At 43.7% G+C, this 19,459-nt stretch overlaps 1 protein-coding gene and 1 long non-coding RNA gene across 2 annotated transcripts; one reads left to right on the plus strand and one right to left on the minus strand.

Annotated features, from left to right (window-relative positions):
• Nucleotides 1–4,306: 4,306 nt before the first annotated feature.
• On the plus strand, nucleotides 4,307–6,982 carry LOC120019146 (alpha-1-antitrypsin homolog). Its single transcript, XM_038962426.1, has 5 exons — nucleotides 4,307–4,439; nucleotides 4,517–5,195; nucleotides 5,465–5,735; nucleotides 6,122–6,269; nucleotides 6,436–6,982. Exons 2-5 carry the CDS (start codon nucleotides 4,526–4,528, stop codon nucleotides 6,625–6,627), a joined length of 1,281 nt encoding a protein of 426 aa, XP_038818354.1. The 5' UTR covers nucleotides 4,307–4,439; nucleotides 4,517–4,525; the 3' UTR covers nucleotides 6,628–6,982.
• On the minus strand, nucleotides 5,626–9,583 carry LOC120019147. Its single transcript, XR_005472295.1, has 3 exons — nucleotides 9,532–9,583; nucleotides 9,068–9,198; nucleotides 5,626–6,299 (listed from the first exon to the last, which is right to left on the minus strand). It is a non-coding gene; the product is annotated as an uncharacterized LOC120019147 (long non-coding RNA).
• Nucleotides 9,584–19,459: the final 9,876 nt, after the last annotated feature.

Genomic DNA, 19,459 nt, shown 5'->3' on the forward strand with positions numbered 1-19,459 from the left:
AACTAGTGAATGTAACGCGCCAATGTAAACTCAGTAAACTCATGTTTTGTGTAACATGAAGTCCTATGAGTGTCATCTGATGAAGATAATCAAATGTTAGTGATTAATTTTCTCTCTATTTCTGCTTTTTGTGACTGCAATATTTCCCTGGAAAAATGGCTGTGCTTATTGTGGTTTGGTGGTGACCTAACATAATCGTTTGTAGTGCTTTCGCTGAAAAGCATATTTGAAATCGGACACTTTGGTGGGATTAACAACAAGATTACCTTTAAAATGATATAAGACACATGTATGTTTGAGGAATTTTAATTATGAGATTTCTGTTGTTTGAATTTGGCGCCCTGCACTTTCACTGGCTGTTGTCATATCGATCCCGGTAGCGGGATTGCAGCCATATGAATTAACCTTGTTCTGAACACCTCCAATCGCTCCTCTTTCACCCCAGCTGCCAAACTAACCATGATTCAGATGACCATCCTACCCATGCTAGATTACGGAGACATTATTTATAGATTGGCATGTAAGGGTGCTTTTGAGCTGCTAGATGTTCTTTACCATTCGGCCATCAGATTTGCCACCAATGCTCCTTATAGGACACATCACTGCAATCCATGTTCCTCTGTAAACTCGCCATCTCTGCATACCCGACGCAAGACCCACTGGTTGATGCTTAATTATTAAACCCTCCTAGGCCTCACTCCCCCCTATCTGAGAAACCTACTGCAACCCTCATCCTCCACATACAACACCCTTTCTGCCAGTCACATTCTGTTAAAGGTCCCCAAAGCACACACATTCCTGAGTCGCTCCTCTTTTTCCAGTTTGCTAGCAACTGGAACGAACTGAAAACCCCCCACTAAAACTCGACGGTTTTATCTCCATTTCTACATTCAAAGACTCAATCATGGACACTCTAACTGACACTTGTTGCTGCTTAGCTTGATGTATTGTTGTCTCTGCATTTTTGCCCTTTGTGCTGTTTTCTGTGCCTAACAATGTTTGTACCTTGTTTGTGCTGCTACTATGTTGGTCTGCTACCGCGTTGTTGTCATGTTGTGTTGGTACCATGCTGTGTTGTCATGTGTTGCTGCCATGTTGCGTTGTTGTCATGTTGTGTTGGTACCATGCTGTGTTGTCATGTGTTGCTGCCATGTTGCGTTGTTGTCATGTTGTGTTGGTACCATGCTGTGTTGTCATGTGTTGCTGCCATGTTGCGTTGTTGTCATGTTGTGTTGGTACCATGCTGTGTTGTCATGTTGTGTTGGTACCATGCTGTGTTGTCATGTGTTGCTGCCATGTTGCGTTGTTGTCATGTTGTGTTGGTACCATGCTGTGTTGTCATGTGTTGCTGCCATGTTGCGTTGTTGTCATGTTGTGTTGGTACCATGCTGTGTTGTCATGTGTTGCTGCCATGTTGCGTTGTTGTCATGTTGTGTTGGTACCATGCTGTGTTGTCATGTGTTGCTGCCATGTTGCGTTGTTGTCATGTTGTGTTGGTACCATGCTGTGTTGTCATGTGTTGCTGCCATGTTGCGTTGTTGTCATGTTGTGTTGGTACCATGCTGTGTTGTCATGTGTTGCTGCCATGTTGCGTTGTTGTCATGTTGTGTTGGTACCATGCTGTGTTGTCATGTGTTGCTGCCATGTTGCGTTGTTGTCATGTTGTGTTGGTACCATGCTGTGTTGTCATGTGTTGCTGCCATGTTGCGTTGTTGTCATGTTGTGTTGGTACCATGCTGTGTTGTCATGTGTTGCTGCCATGTTGCGTTGTTGTCATGTTGTGTTGGTACCATGCTGTGTTGTCATGTGTTGCTGCCATGTTGCGTTGTTGTCATGTTGTGTTGGTACCATGCTGTGTTGTCATGTGTTGCTGCCATGTTGCGTTGTTGTCATGTTGTGTTGGTACCATGCTGTGTTGTCATGTGTTGCTGCCATGTTGCGTTGTTGTCATGTTGTGTTGGTACCATGCTGTGTTGTCATGTGTTGCTGCCATGTTGCGTTGTTGTCATGTTGTGTTGGTACCATGCTGTGTTGTCATGTGTTGCTGCCATGTTGCGTTGTTGTCTTAGGTCTCTCTTTATGTAGTATTGTGGTGCCTCTCTTGTCATGATGTGTGTTTTGTCCTACTTCCCCCCCCAGCCCCAGTCCCTGCAGGAGGCCTTTTGCCTCTTGGTAGGCTGTCATTGTAAATACGAATTTGTTCTTAATTGACTTGCCTAGTTAAATACAATAAATACATTAAAAAAAACATTTACTCATGCAATAACAAAACAGCTTCCTGAACACAATCCATTAACACCTTGATTGGTATTTTCACACAGGCGGGCAGAAATACCTCAAGAAGTTCCTCAAGAAGAAAGCCTAGAAAGTCTAAGAAAGTCTACTAAAAAGCGGCTGGGGTCTCGTCCATTTTTACAAACAGAGCCGACTTCTCTGCGGTTTCACTGAAGAATACCCTGAAACTCATTCAGGAAGGAGTACCACTTGGAAGCTGTTTAAAGTAACAATAGATGAAGATGATGTTGTAGAAGGAAAAATCATAGTTTATCTGTTATTCTGCTCAGGATACACATTTTTGGGTCATGGTAGTTTAGTGGTAGTGTATCATAAGTAGTGTATAAGTAGTGTATCAAAATATTTGGGGCCGAGATTAGACATTCCCTTAGTTGACTTCTTGCACCAAATCTTGTCAACACATCCCCCCCTCTGAATGCTCTCTATGAGGTTACTCTAGAGGTGGATGAGACCAAGTCAGAGGAGCCCCAGTCTCTTATTTCACTGTTGTGACGCTCTATCACTCATATCGCTGTTGTATTTTCCTCCCTTTGGTGATGATCAGAAGAATAATAATAAGAATTGTCATTGTCAGATCACGGAAAATCTTATTTGAGCTTATTCCTATATGTACCCTGTGATATAAAACGTTGCATCCAGAAAGTGGATTTGTAGACTGTCTGTCCCTTTGAAATGGATACTGTGAAGTATATGTTTTGACCATTAAAATCGGATTCAGAAACCACCTGCTTGTGAGAATGTAACATAATGTAACAGAATGTAACAGAAGAATGTAACAGAATGTAACAGAAGAATGTAACAGAAGAATGTAACAGAAGAATGTAACAGAATGTAACAGAAGAATATAACAGAATGTAACAGAATGTAACAGAAGAATGTAACAGAATGTAACAGAATGTAAGCTCACAAGATCAGGATGGTTTGTACGAGGCTATGAAAGGCCATTTGTTGAAGACAAATTATAAGAATGTAGTTGTTCTACTGTAGTTTCTGTTTTATTTTAATATTTTAGATAAAATACTTTCTTCTAGTAATGTAAGTATTTTTGTTATATACAGGTTAGGGCTGACTTTTACATTACATAACAATTTCACAATTAAATTGTTTTACAATTAGGATGAAAGAAAACGCTATACAAACTCAATCATCAGTCAATATCAGAATCAATCATTTAGTTCATTGACAATCATTTTAATAACAGAGACAGCAAAAGTTTTAAGCTCATTTTATCCTTAGGCTACACTACAAGCTGGAGTTTTCGAATCAAACATTTCACAATGACACACACAGAGAACAAAGCTTTGAGTGTGAATATCATTCTATTCTTTGATGCTGGCGTCCTGCAGATGACATTGTGATATTTCAAACTCGGAAAGATAAAGTGATGAATAGAATAGAACAAGATGAATCAAGACAGCAGATCAGTCATGAGAGGCCAGCTCAATAATCTGTTCCCAGCTTTCAACAGTGACAGATCACAATCATAAGCCAATTGGTGGTTCCAATACGGAGTTTAGTTGTACAGCTACTGGTCTACATGGGGTTCTGGAATGTCATACAACTGTCAGGAGAAACATGTGATGTTTGTAAAGTATTTATAGTGGTTCTGCTTTCTGAAATGTCAGGCTATTTACCAACAAAGAGCGGCCAGGAGAGATTTGAGAGACGACACAAGATTTGGTGTCACAAAGTCATTCTAATATACTATAATAATAATAATACATGTCATTCTGCTGTCAGATAAAAAAAAGGCAATGTGTTTCTCATGTTAAATCCAATTAAACTGATTGATGTCTTTATTACATCTGTTTGTGATGGTGTTAAAATATAAGTGTTCTGAGCAATCATGTGTCACTGATCAAAAGTGTTGCAAGGTATGAGTAGGATCACCTACATTTACCAACAACTTACCGTGAGGAAGGAAAATCCTTTAGTGCTTTCGTGTGGAGTACTGGGTGTTGAGACATGTTGCATCATTACATGTAGTCTAGTCAGCCTGGCCAGATCAATCTCCGGTTCAGCCAGGTCAGTATAAGGAGGTGGGGTCTGGTTAATCATTTATTAAATGTGATCAGCTGATCCTCTCAGGACCATAAATTGACGGAGTTCCTGCAACACTGTCTCCGGCAAAGAGGACATTGGAGGTAGGAACTGATCTTTGTCACTGCATTTTTCAAATTTGTGCGGAGTAGTAATGACATTGTCCATTCTCTCTCTCCAGGTAGATAAAATGCGGGGTATATCTTATTGTACGATAGTGGCTGTGCTGCTCTGCGTGGCCTTGGCGGCGCCCCATGACGGGGACCACGCCGGTCACACAGAAGACCACCACCACCACCTCCACCACGTCGCTGGCGAGGCCCACCCTCAGCACAGCCACAGGGAAGACGAGTCCTGCCACAAGCTGGCGCCCCACAACGCAGACTTCGCCTTCACCCTGTACAGGAGCCTGAGCAAAGCCAACACCGAGAACATTAACATTTTCTTCTCTCCTCTGGGCATTGCCACTAGCCTGGCTATGCTGTCCCTTGGGGCTAAGGGAGACACCCACAGCCAGCTGTACTCCGCTCTGGGTTACGGCGCCTTCACACCGGAGCAGGTGAACGATGCTTACGAGCACCTGAACCATATGTTGGGCCACACTGGGGAGGCCATGCAGCTGGACATGGGCAATGCCTTGGCTCTGAGGGACGGCTTCAAGCCCCTAGCCAAGTTCCTCGAGGACGCCAAGCACTTCTACGCCAGCGAAGGCTTCACTGTCGACTTCAAGAACCCAGCTGAGGCTACCGCCGAGATCAACAAGTTCATCGCCAAGAAGACCCAGGACAAGATCACGGACATGGTGAAGGATCTGGACCCTGATACGGCCATGGTGCTCATCAACTACGTCTTCTTCAGAGGTAGGAGGAGGACACTGTAGTAGGAGAAAATGGTCATGCACTTATTGTTTAATTTAAGAACAACAAAATAATACAGATCATTGATAAATTGATTGACTGACTGAATGACTAACTAATTTCCACACTGTAAACAAAAGATGTGTCAATAAAGAATTAAAAGAAAATGAATGTGCAGGACAAACTAAAACCAAATAGGCTTATAACATCGTCTGTTTCTGCTTGCATGTTTACTACCCCTTAGTAACAATGTCCTCTACCTCCCTCCCCAGGGAAGTGGGATAAGCCCTTCGATGCCACGCTGACCCACAAGGCTGACTTCAAAGTGGACGAGAACACCAAGGTGCAGGTGGACATGATGAAGAGGACGGGTCGTTATGAGTTGTATCAGGACCAGGATAACTTCACCACCGTGGTCATGCTGCCTTACAAAGGCAACTCCTCAATGATGGTGGTCCTGCCCAACGATGGAAAGATGGAGCATGTGGAGGCCTTCATCAACAAGGACTACCTGAAGCACGTGCACGAGCACCTGTTCAGGACGTGAGAACACATTATTTCATATACTTTTCTAATGTAACGTTCTCTATTCATTCATGGTATATATGGTCAGTGTAGTACTACATCCTCTTCAGGAGTTAAGGAGAGTAGATTTTTTGTACAATTTTGTATTGGGCACCTTTTCAGTATAATGTTGTCTATTCTTTTTATATTATTTATTTGTATCTATTCTTAACATAAGGTCAGGGTAGTCTGTTTATCAGCTGACAAGACAAAGTTTGCAATAAGCATCAGATTGTATCATATATAGAGATTATTAATGCAGATTAACATTTGAATGTGGCTGGCATTTATTTGCGAGCTGCAGGATCTTGCACGTTTCTTTGTGATGATACTGTAAACTCAGTGTATGATAATCTTTCTTTCAGCAATGTGGATATCTTCATGCCCAAGTTCTCCACCTCTACCTCGTACTCCCTGGGAGATCATCTGAAGGACATGGGTGTGGTCAGTGCCTTCGGTGACACAGCTGACTTCTCTGCCATCTCTGAGGATACCAAACTGAAGGTGTCCAAGGTATGATAATGTGTCCCATCCATCTCATGTCTGCAACAAAATAGAATAAGAATGTCTGTCTCTGATGGACTACTAAGGGTCTATTCCATTCTATTATGTTTATAGGCCACGTAAGGGACAGTGTTGTCAAGGTCAACAAATTAACCCTATCCTGTTCCCTCCCCAGGTTACCCACAAGGCTGTGCTGAGCGTAGATGAGAAGGGGACTGAGGCGGCCGCTGTAACTACGATAGAGATCATGCCTATGTCTCTCCCAGACACCATCATGCTCAACAGGCCCTTCCTGCTCTTCATCCTGGAGGACACTACCAAGAGCATTGTCTTCATGGGCAAAGTCACCAATCCCAGCCCCAAATGAACTACAGAGAGGGAGGGAAAGGGAGGGAGAGTGTGAATAACATCTGAGGAGATTTAAGAAAGGTTTTTGTCTCTCATGCTTTAACAACTGGCAAAACATATCTTTATCTGACTTTGCGGTTCGCAGTTGTGGCATTCAAGTGTCGGCCATTTTGTCTACATGTGTTTTTATATCAACTGTATACCTAAAAGCAGAGGTGTGTGTGTGTCTGTGTGAGTTTGTAGTTAGCCTAAAATTGTACTGATGTCCATGCTGGTTTGTTGATAGTGATGTGTCATGGTTATGTCTCTGGAAGTTGTGTTTGTAACGCATTTTCAAAAAATAAACACGTCCCCCAACAGCATTAAAAAGAAAATGTTATATCATCATTTTGAACAGTTAATACTAGGCTGATGTCTCAAGCATTGATTTATCTGTATGCATTTCGACTGATATCTCATCTTGATTGCGATCATCTCAAATCATTGATCGGGTTAGATAGCCCCATGTCAGCATTGCAGTTTTTCTTTGATATAGAATTTTCACATTTTTCCAACACACTAGCATAGCACTAGCACACTATTATTGCCAGGTCGACTAGACAACTGCTGTCTATCAAGAACAGAGACCTGGATGAATCCTGAGTTAGAACATTTTCCCAGTAGAGGATAGGGACTTGGGTAACCTGAGGTTCATCGGCCCTAGCTGAGTCGGTGACTTTTGACCTGTAAATAGACAGTTGCTACTGGGGAGTTTATGTAATCAATCAATACCCCCTGTCCTCATTCTATCCCCCTGGCGCTCTCACATGCTGACTCGTCAGAAAGACATGACGGAAACAGACACACCTGACCCCATATGGTATGGTGTGTGGACTGTGTCTTCAGATAAAAAATATTTTCAGATATAGCTTTTGATTATTTAATTTGTCCTGTTTCAGGACAAAACAATAATTCAATTGTAAAGATACAGATACAAATATCTAATACCAATTGTTAAGACACATAATGCATATTGCTTCGACCACAAAAGGAACACTAAACGACTTCAACACAGATTGCTGACAAACCGAAACAGAACAATGCAGTACTTCAGAGAATTCACTTTCATTGATCCGTGGCTGCTCCTAGAAATCAATGTGTGAAGAAAAGCATTATACACAGTGAATCCCTGGGATATATTTTAAGACCAACATACAGTAATTGTAGATGCATTGCATTGAAGGGAAAAAGTGACAGAAGAAGTTATGGACAAGATAACCCAAGCACCATTTTTAACCTTAACCCCACCCCCCAGCTTTGTTCATCATTAGCTTGATCAAACCCCCTCTTCTTCTCAACCCCAACCCAAACCCCCTCTTCTTTAAACCCCAACCCCCTCTTCTTCCCAAACCCAACCCCCTCTTCTTCCCAACCCCACCCCCCTCTTCTTCAAACACCAACCCCCTCTTTTTTAAACCCCAACCCCCTCTTCTTCCCAACCGCAACCCCCTCTTCTTCCAAACCCCAACCCTCTCTTCTTCAAACCCCAACCACCTCTTCTTCCCAACCCCAACCTCCTCTTCTTCAAACCCCAACCCTCTCTTCTTCATACTCCAACCCCCTCTTCTTCCAAACCCTAACCCCCTCTTCTTCCCAACCTCAAACCCCTCTGCTTCCCAACCCTAACCCCCTCTTCTTCAAACCCCCAACCCCCTCTTCTTCAAACCCCAACCCCCTTTTCTTCAAACCCCAACCCCCTCTTCTTCAAACCCCAACCTTCTCTTCTTCAAACCCCAACCTCCTCTTTTTCAAACCCCAACCTCCACTTCTTCCCAACTCCAACCCCCTCTTCTTCCCAACTCAAACCCCCTCTTCTTCCCAACCCCAAACCCCTCTGCTTCCCAACCCCAACCCCAACTCCCTCTTCTTCCAAACCCCCAACCCCCTCTTCTTCAAACCCCAACCCCCTCTTCTTCAAACCCCAACCTCCTCTTCTTCAACCCCCAACCCCCTCTTCTTCAAACCCCAACCTCCTCTTCTTCAAACCCCAACCCCCTCTTCTTCAAACCCCAACCTCCTCTTCTTCCCAACCCCAAAATGATTGGTCTATTATGAATTATTATTCGGCTGTATGGATTCATTTACATTTAGGAGATTTTTTTTTTTCAACAATGTGGCCTCATTAAAAACATGCTCCGGAATTTTAGCGACCACAAAGTATTTTTTAAACCTCTCGCTTTGGGCTGGATGTGTCAATGTGTAGTTCATACATGCATAATCTATGAGCAGGATTACTGTTTTCCCTCAATTAGCCACAAAATCCCAACTGTTTTTCAACCTCAACTCCTGCTTCTTCTCAAGCTCAACCCACCCTTTCTCTCAACCCAAAACACCTATTATTCTCACTCCCAAAACCAGTCATCTCTTTTCTGCTCTGCCTATTATCTAATATTAAAGAGCTCAAATGGCATGTTACCCACTCAGTCAGGCTAGGAGTTGGATTGTGTGAAGTGATCATCTGTAGCAGACAAGATGAAAAATCTGTCAATGTGACCTTGAGCAAGGCACCTAACAGGCACTTAACACCAAATGTGCTCCAGGGGCGCTGAACCTGTAAAACAGCACATTTTACGGTGAATTTGGGAAAGTTCCCAAAAATTTTATGTTACAAAATGGATTAAATAAATAAACATTATCAATCTACATACAATACCCCATAATGACAAACCAAAAACAGGTCTTTAGAATTTTTTGCAAATGCTTTACAAATAAATAACAGAAATACATTTTTTACAGTACGTAAGTAATCAGACCCTTGTTATGAGACTTGAAATTGAGCTCATCTGCATTCTGTTTCCATTGATGATCCTTGAAATGTTTCTACAACTTGGAGTCCACCTGTGGTAAATTCAATTGATTGTACATGGCTTGGAAAGGCACAAACCTGTCTATATAGGGTCCCACAGTTGACAGTGCGTGTCTGAGCAAAATCCAAGCCATGAGGTGGAAGGAATTGTCCGTAGAACTCTGAGATAGGATTGTGTGGAGGCACAGATCTGGGGAAGGGTTGTGGGGATGTTTTTCAGTGGCAGGGACTGGGAGACTAGTCAGGATCGAGGGAAAGATGAACAGAGCAAAGTACAGAGAGCTCCTTGATGAAAACCTGCTCCAGAGCTCTCAGGACTTTAGTGAAGGATTAACTTCCAACAGGGCAATGACCCTAAGCACACAGCCAAAACAATGGAGGAGTGGCTTCGGGACAAGTTTCTGAATGTCCTACACAAGAAGACTCGAGTCTGTAATCGTGCTAAAGGTGCTTCAACAAAGTACTGAGTAAAGGGTCTGAATACTTATATAAATATGATTTCAGTTTTCTTTTTATATATTTGCAAAATGTTGAAAAAGTGAAGGGGTCTGAATACCCTCTGAAGGCACTGTATATACATTCAGATACAGTGAGCTCCAAAAGTATTGTGACAGTGACACAGTTTTTGTTGTTTTGACTCTATAGTCCAGCAGTTTGGAATTGAAATGAAACATTGACAATGAGGTTAAAATGCAGACCGAAGGTATTTTCATTCATATCAGGTTAACCGTTTAGAAGTTACAGCACTTTTTGTACATAGTCCACCCATTTTAGGGGACCAAAAGTATTGGGACAAATTTACTTATAGGTGTATTGTTAAAGTGGTCAAAAGTTTAGTATTTTGTCCCATATTCCTAGCACGCAATGGTCACATCAAGCTTGCAACTCTACAAACTTGTTGGATGGATTTGCTATTTGTTTTGGTTGTTTTCAGATTATATTGTGCCCAAAAGAAATGAATAGTAAATAATGTATTGTGTCATTTTGGAGTCACTTTTATTGTAAATAAGAATAGAATATGTTTTTAAACATTACTATATGAATGTGGATGCTACCATTATTACGGATAGTCCTGAATGAATAATGATGAGTGAGAAAGTTACAGATGCACAAATATCATACCCCCAAGACATGCTAACCTCTCACCATTACAATAACAGGGGAGGTTAGCATTTTATATCATACCCCCAAGACATCCTAACCTCTCACCATTACAATAACAGGGGAGGTTAGCATTTTATATCATACCCCCAAGACATGCTAACCTCTCACCATTACAATAACAGGGGAGGTTAGCATTTTATATCATACCCCCAAGACATGCTAACCTCTCACCATTACAATAACAGGGGAGGTTAGCATTTTTTGAGGGTATCATATTTGTGCGTCTGTAATTGTATCATTTTAAATCTAAAGTGCTGGAGTACAGAGCCAAAACAACAAAAAATGTCACTGTCCCAATACTTTTGGAGCTCACTATATATATATATATATATATATATACACTACCGTTCAAAAGTTTGGGGTCACTTAGAAATGTCCTTGTTTTTGAAAGAAAAGCAATTTTTTGGTCCATTAAAATATCAAATTGATCAGAAATACAGTGTAGACATCGTTAATGTTGTAAATGACTATTGTAGCTGGAAACGGCAGATTTTTTATGGAATATCTACATAGGCGTACAGAGGTCCATTATCAGCAACCATCACTCCTGTGTTCCATTTGCACATTGTGTTAGCCAATCCAAGTTTATAATTTTAAAAGGCTAATTGATCACTAGAAAACCCTTTACGGCTGAAACGTTCGCTGCTCGTTTGGTTACAAGGGACCTAACTTGTGCCAGGAAAACATTCCCCACACCAGTACACCACAGCCACCCGCCTGTACCAGACAGGATGCGTCCATGGACTCATGCTGCTTATGCCAAATCCTGACTCTGCCATCAGAATGACGCAACAGGAACCAGGATTCGTCGGACCAGGTGATGTTTTTCCACTCCTCCATTGTCCAGTGTTGGTGCAACTTATTCATGTTTTTAGCTGATGGGAGTGGAACCCGGTGTTGTCGTCTGCTGCAATAGCCCATCCATGACAAAGACCGACGAGTTGTGTGTTCCGAGATGCCGTTCTGCACACCACTGTTCTACTGCACCATTATTTGTCCGTTTGTGGCCCACCTGTTAGCTTGCACGATTCTTGTCATTCTCCTTCGACCTCTCTCATCAATGAGCCCAAAGGACTTCCACTGATTGGATGTTTTTTGTTTGTCGCACCATTGTTCCATCAATCTTGTAGTTGCATAAGACCTCAAATCACTGCCTAGTCAGAGAGACTGGAGAAACAGATTACGCGAGTCTCTGTCTGAGAGAAAGAACAAAGGCAACGATGAAAGTTGAATGAAGAGATAACTTCCCACTGGGCACACACAGGTTGAATCAATGTTGTTTTACAAATCATTTCAATGAAATTATGTTGAATCAACGTGGAATAGATGTTGAATTGATGTCTGTGCCCAATGGCTTGGTCCTCTATCTACATTCATCTTCTTGAAGGCTGCAGCATTCCGCAATCGGACAGATAAATATAGAGACATTGGGCCACATTTAATGATAACTCTCTCTAGTCTTCCTGAAAGCTTGTTCAATATAAGCTAATGGTGCTTTTATTCCCTGACTGAACAAACCATCAAACAAAAGGCTCAGGCAGAAAAAGATTAATGGTATCACGGATCAGCTCAGCTGTTGACCATGTCACACAAACTATGTTTTGAAGTTTTACAGTCCCACCATTACATTTCTAATCTCTTTTGACTCAGCATTTTGATCTGTTTTAGAAAGAAGTTCTAGAGAATATTGTTTTAAATTATTAGATTAGATTTCAGGCGGCCTTTTCAAAAATCTCTTACACTAAAACGGCATTATCATAATTTTCTAAATTTCACAGTATTACTTCAACCTCATAGTTTGGAAATATATATAAAACACAATGAATTGCAGTGGGCTTTTAAAATGAGTCCTTTCTGGAGATGTTGTTGAAGTGAATGGGGTGGTTATTTAAGCAATAAGGCACAATGGGGTGTGGTATATTGTCAATATACCACGGCTAAGGTATGTTCTTAAGTATGACACAACGCGGATTGCCTAAATACAGCTCTTAGCCATGGTATATTGGCCATATACCACAAACCACCGAGGTGCCTTATTGCTATTATAAACTGGTTACCAACGTAATTAGAGCAGTAAAAATAAATATTTTGTCATACCCGTGGTATACGGCCTGATATACCACGGCTGTCAGCCAATCAGCCTTCATGGCTCGAACCACCCAGTTTATAAATGGCATTAGATTTCCAAGAGGGAGAATTTCAAATAAGATCTATTCATTTTCCAAGAACAGACCAGTTTTGGTCTATGTCATCTTGGAGGTTATGTAACACACACACTACATGCACGCACACGCACCCACACACGTGCGCACGTACACACACAAACGTTATGTTCTGTTCGGGACCTAACATTTATTTCCATTCAAAATGCTGTTTTCCCTAACCCCTAACCCTAAACCTAACCCTTATCCTAACCTTAAAACTTAAACCCTTACCCTAGTCCTCGTGGGGATGTGGGAAGTGTCCCCACGAGGGAGAATTTTCCTTGTTTTACTATCCTTGTGGGGAATTTGGGGGATATTAGGTCCCCACAAGGATAGAAGAACCACACACACACACACACACACACACACACACACACACACACACACACACACACACACACACACACACACACACACACACACACACACACACACACACACACACACACACACACTGTATTTCGCCAGGTGGCAGTGTTGTCTCTTCAGTTGATTAAAGCATCGCCCCACTCCTTCCTCTCTGTGTTCAGCTACTGTAATTCTCTATCAATTTGAGTTTGCAATTTAGAGCCAAATGAAGCCACATCTGCCTCGTAATTCATTGGACTGCTTACACATCCAAGTCTTAAATTAATCGAATGTTTGGAAGGTCATGGAATTTTTTGTTCTCATCCTCTACTATTAAGTGTGTGTCACTGCACCACAAAGCCAGGAAGAACACATTAGAACGTCTTCTCTGAAGAATTCCAGCAGCTAAACTCAACCCCCCTGGTAAAAAACCCTCCTCTACAGTGGTATTGGCATTGCAATCATTCCCATAGGCCCTTGAGCCCTGGGATGAACCAGAATAGGTTCTGATTACTTGTGCTGTGCATAGTCAGGATAAATCAGATATTGGTGTGTGATGATAGACATTATATGATATATATGATATACAGTGCATTCAGAAAGTATTCAGACCCCATGACTTTTTCTGTAAGGATTGACGCTGGTAGAGACGAGAAGTAGGAACAGGGAGTGGACGTTTAATTATCAACGGACATGGAACGGAACAGAACAGGACAGCATCTGGACAAGAACACATAACAACATTAATGCAGACACAGGGAACAAACGGGGGAGCAGACAGTTATAGACGGGGCAATCAACAAAGGGAAGGAGTCCAGGTGAGTCCAATGAGCACTGCTGTGCATAATGATGGTGACAGGTGTGCGCAATGAAGGGCAGCCAGGCGCCCTCGTGCGCCAGAGAGGGTAAGCGGGAGTAGGCTTTACAGTACCCCACCCACTAGGGGCGCAACCCGAAATCCCACCTGGGTGAGCCTGACGGGCCGGCCGAGGCATGGGTGCTGGACAAGCCGGCTGGGGCGTAGAAGCCCGACGAACAGGCAGAGGCGTGGGAGCCTGGCGAGCCGGCTGAGGTGTGGGAGCCTGATGGGCCGGCTGAAGCATGACGTGGGGTGGGCGCCTGCTGAGCCCACCGAGGCAAGACGACCTCTCGAGCCAGCTAAGGCGTGGAAGCCCAATGAGCTAGCTGAGGCACTGCCAGTTCCCTCGGCCACAGCTCCTGGACAAGAACACATAACAACATTAATGCAGACACAGGAAACAAATGGAGAGCAGACAGTTATATACGGGGCAATCAACAAAGGGAAGGAGTCCAGGTGAGTGCAATGAGCACTGCTGTGCATAATGATGGTCACAGGTGTGCGTAATGCCTTGCGCCCTTGAGCGCCAGAGAGAGAGAGCTGGAGCAGACGTGACATTTTCCACATTTTGTTACGTTATAGCCTTATTCTAAAATGGATTTAATTGTTTTTAACCCCTCATAAATATACACACAATCCCCCATAATGACAATGCAAAAACTAGTTTTTAGTTTATACACACAATCCCCCCCCGGAAATATCACATTTCCATAATTATTTACACCGTTTACTCAGTACTTTGTTGAAGCACCTTTGGCAGCGATTGCAGCCTCGAGTATTCTTGGGTATGACGCTACAAGCTTGGCACACAGGTATTTGGGGAGTTTCTCCCATTCTTCTCTGCAGATCCTCTCAAGCTCTGTCAGGTTGGATGGAGAGCGTCACTGGACAACTATCTTCAGGTCTCTCCAGAGATGTTCAATCAGGTTCAAGTCTGGGTTCTGGCTGGGCCACTCAAGGACATTCAAAGACTTGTCCCGAAGACACTCCTGCGTTGTCTTGACTGTGTGCTTAGGGTCGTTGTCCTGTTGGAAAGTGAACACCAGAGGTCCTGAGAGCGCAGGAGCAGATTTTCATCAAGGATCTGTCTGGACTTTGCTCCGTTCATCTTTCCCTCGACCATCTTTCGCCGGACCTGCAGCTCTGTCAGAGTGACCATCGGATTCTTGGTCACCTCCCCCGATTGCTCAGTTTGGGTGGGCGGCCAGCTTCAGTAAGAGTCTTAGTGGTTCCAAACTTCTTCCATGATGGAGGCCACTGTGTTCTTGGGGACCTTCAACGCTGCAGAAATGTTTTGGTACCCTTCCTCAGATCTGTGCCTCGACACAATCCTGTCTCGGAGCTGTACGGACAATTCCTTCCACCTCATGGCTTGGTTTTTGCTTTGACATGCAATGTCAACTGTGGGACATTATATAGACAGGTGTGGGCCTTTCCAAATCATGTCCAATCAATTGAATTTACCACAGGTGGACTCCAATCAAGTTGTAGAAACATCTCAAGGATGTTACCTGAACTCATCTCAAGATGCACCTGAACTCAATTTTAAGTCTCATAGAAAATGGTCTGAATACTGTTGTTTCTTTTTTGCAAAATGTCTAAAAAAATGGTTTTGCTTTGTCATTATGTAGTATTGTGTGTATATTGATGAGGAAGAACATTTATTTCATTAAGAAATGCACGAGAGGGTGTGGTATATGGCCAATTTATCACGGCTAAGGTATGCTCTTCTGCACGACGCAACGTGGAGTGCCTGGATATAGCCCTTAGCCGTGGTATATTGGTCGTATACCACGAACCCCCGAGGTGCCTTATTGCTATCATAAACTGGTTACCAACGTAATTAGAACATAAAAAATACATGTTTTGTCATACCCGTGGTATACGGTCTGATATACTACGGTTGTCAGCCAATCAGCATTAAGGACTCAAACCACCCAGGTTATAATCAATTTTAGAATAAGGCTGTAACGTAACAAAATGTCAAAAAATGGAAGGGGTCTGAATACTTTCCGAATGCAGTGTATATTATATGCAGTTACAGCATGGATGAACTGTGTTGGTATGTTATAACAGCATCAAAGCAACAACAAAGAGCCCTGTCCAGTGACGCTCTCCATCCAACCTGACAGAGCTTGAGAGGATCTGCAGAGAAGAATGGGAGAAACTCCCCAAAGCTAACTCTCTCTCCTCTGCTCTCATCCTTCTAGACCTATCGGCTGCCTTTGATACTGTGAACCATCAGATCCTCCTCTCCACCCTCTCCGAGTTGGGCATCTCCGGCGCCGCCCACGCTTGGATTGCGTCCTACCTGACAGGTCGCTCCTACCAGGTGGCGTGGCGAGAATCTGTCTCCGCACCACGTGCTCTCACCACTGGTGTCCCCCAGGGCTCTGTTCTAGGCCCTCTCCTATTCTCGCTATACACCAAGTCACTTGGCTCTGTCATATCCTCACATGGTCTCTCCTATCATTGCTATGCAGACGACACACAATTAATCTTCTCCTTTCCCCCTTCTGATAACCAGGTGGCGAATCGCATCTCTGCATGTCTGGCAGACATATCAGTGTGGATGACGGATCACCACCTCAAGCTGAACCTCGGCAAGACGGAGCTGCTCTTCCTCCCGGGGAAGGACTGCCCGTTCCATGATCTCGCCATCACGGTTGACAACTCCATTGTGTCCTCCTCCCAGAGCGCTAAGAACCTTGGCGTGATCCTGGACAACACCCTGTCGTTCTCAACTAACATCAAGGCGGTGGCCCGTTCCTGTAGGTTCATGCTCTACAACATTCGCAGAGTACGACCCTGCCTCACACAGGAAGCGGCGCAGGTCCTAATCCAGGCACTTGTCATCTCCCGTCTGGATTACTGCAACTCGCTGTTGGCTGGGCTCCCTGCCTGTGCCATTAAACCCCTACAACTCATCCAGAACGCCGCAGCCCGTCTGGTGTTCAACCTTCCCAAGTTCTCTCACGTCACCCCGCTCCTCCGCTCTCTCCACTGGCTTCCAGTTGAAGCTCGCATCCGCTACAAGACCATGGTGCTTGCCTACGGAGCTGTGAGGGGAACGGCACCTCCGTACCTTCAGGCTCTGATCAGGCCCTACACCCAAACAAGGGCACTGCGTTCATCCACCTCTGGCCTGCTCGCCTCCCTACCTCTGAGGAAGTACAGTTCCCGCTCAGCCCAGTCAAAACTGTTCGCTGCTCTGGCAACCCAATGGTGGAACAAACTCCCTCACGACGCCAGGTCAGCGGAGTCAATCACCACCTTCCGGAGACACCTGAAACCCCACCTCTTTAAGGAATACCTAGGATAGGATAAAGTAATCCTTCTAACCCCCCCCCTTAAAAGATTTAGATGCACTATTGTAAAGTGGTTGTTCCACTGGATATCATAAGGTGAATGCACCAATTTGTAAGTCGCTCTGGATAAGAGCATCTGCTAAATGACTTAAATGTAAAACAACACATCCAGAACATAAGTACAGATTATTGACAGAAAGAGAATGATTTCTATGCCATCAAAGAAAAAAACAGAGAAACCAAGAGTGAACTTGATCTACTCTTGTATTATGTAGACTTCCTTACGGTTGTTCATGGAAAGAACAACTATGAAGCTCTAAGCTCACATGAACATACAGTACATGGTCAAAAGTAGACAAAAATTGGTTGTAGAAAGGCCTTACTCAAGAGCTCAGCGACTGTCAACGTGGCACCGTCATAGGATACCACCTTTCCAACAAGCCAGTTTGTGAAATTTCTGCCTTGCTCGAGCTGCCCCGGTCAACTGTAAGTGCTGTTATTGTGAAGTGGAAATGTTTAGGCGCAACAATGGCTTAGCCACAAAGTCGTAGGCCACACAAGCTCACAGAACGGGACCGCCGAGTGCTGAAGCGCATAGCGTATTAAAACCGTCTGTCCTCGGTTGCAACACTAACTACCGAGTTCCAAACTGCATCTGGAAAAAAAGTCAGCAAAGGGACTGTTCGTCAGTAGCTTCATGAAATGGGTTTCCATGGCCGAGCAGCCGGACACAAGCCCAAGATCACCATGCGCAATGCCAAGCGTCAGCTTGTGGTGTAAAGCTTGCCGCCATTGAACTCTGGAGCAGTGGAAAGGCGTTCATGGTTTGAGCTAGGCCCCTTATTTCTAGTGAAGGGAAATCTTAGCACTACAGTATACATTACATTTTTTGTGGCAACAGTTTGGGGAAGGCCTTTGCCTGTTTCAGCGTGACAATGCCCCCGTGCACAAAGCAAGGTCCATACAGAAATAGTTTGTCAAGTTTGACATTGAAGAACTTGACTGGCCTGCACAGAGCCCTGACCTCAACCCCATCGAACACCTTTGTGATGAATTGCAACGCCGACTGCGAGCCAGGCCTAATCGCCCAACATCAGTGCTCGACCTCACTAATGCTCTTGTGGCTGAAGTGAAGCAAGTCCCTGCATCAAAGTCAACATCTAGTGGAAAGCCTTACCAGAAGAGTGGAGTCTGTTATAGCATCAAAGGGGAGACCAGCTCCATAATAATTCCCATGATTTTGGAATGAGATGTTTGAGTGTCCACATACTTTTGGCCATGTAGTGTATCAAAACATATGTTAAAACCTCTTGAGCCTATGGGGGGTGCTATTTCGACTTTGGAAAAATGTGTTCCCAAATTAAACTGCCTCGTACTCAATTCTTGCTCGTACAATATGCATATTATTATTACTATTGGATAGAAAACACTCTCTAGTTTCTAAAACCGTTTGAATTATTTCTCTGAGTGAAACAGAACTCATTCTGCAGCACTTTTCCTGTCAGGGAGTGAGATTTCAGAAATCGAGGTCCCTGTTCTGAGATCAGTTTATAAGTCCCCATGCAAGCTATGGGGCTACATGCACTGCATACGTCTTCCTCTAGATGTCAGTAAGCGGGGAGATTTTGAATGGAGTGGATTGCGCAATCTGGGCCCTATATATAGACCCTGGAGCGGAAGGACCGTCCTTTTCAACAGTGCGCTTGACGCATGAAGACATCACAATGGCGTCCTGCAAACGCTTTCGTTTTAGTAGTTCTATATCTCCGGTCATGTTTTTATTCGTTATAGGTGTTAAAGACATCATAAGGTAGTTAATTTAAACCGACTTATAGCAGTTTATAGCAGTTTATTGCGATTTTCTGGGATTTCTTTGCCATGCGCTTTCACGAGTTGGACACCACTCCAGTTGGCGGCTAACATTCGACCTGACAAGAGGACATCTTTCAACCCAAAGACGATTGTTCTGGAGAAAGGACACCATGCCCAAGATTCTGATGGAAGCTCAGCTAATAGTAAGCAGTCTTTATGCTGTTAATTCGTACTTATGTTGACAAATGTCAGATAATAATTCCGCCATGAATTATGGTGCGGTCTCGCTTTAGCGCACGCTGTATGCTTGA

This window comes from Salvelinus namaycush, chromosome 24, assembly GCF_016432855.1.
Source record: "Salvelinus namaycush isolate Seneca chromosome 24, SaNama_1.0, whole genome shotgun sequence".
NCBI classification, from domain to species: Eukaryota; Metazoa; Chordata; class Actinopteri; order Salmoniformes; family Salmonidae; genus Salvelinus; species Salvelinus namaycush.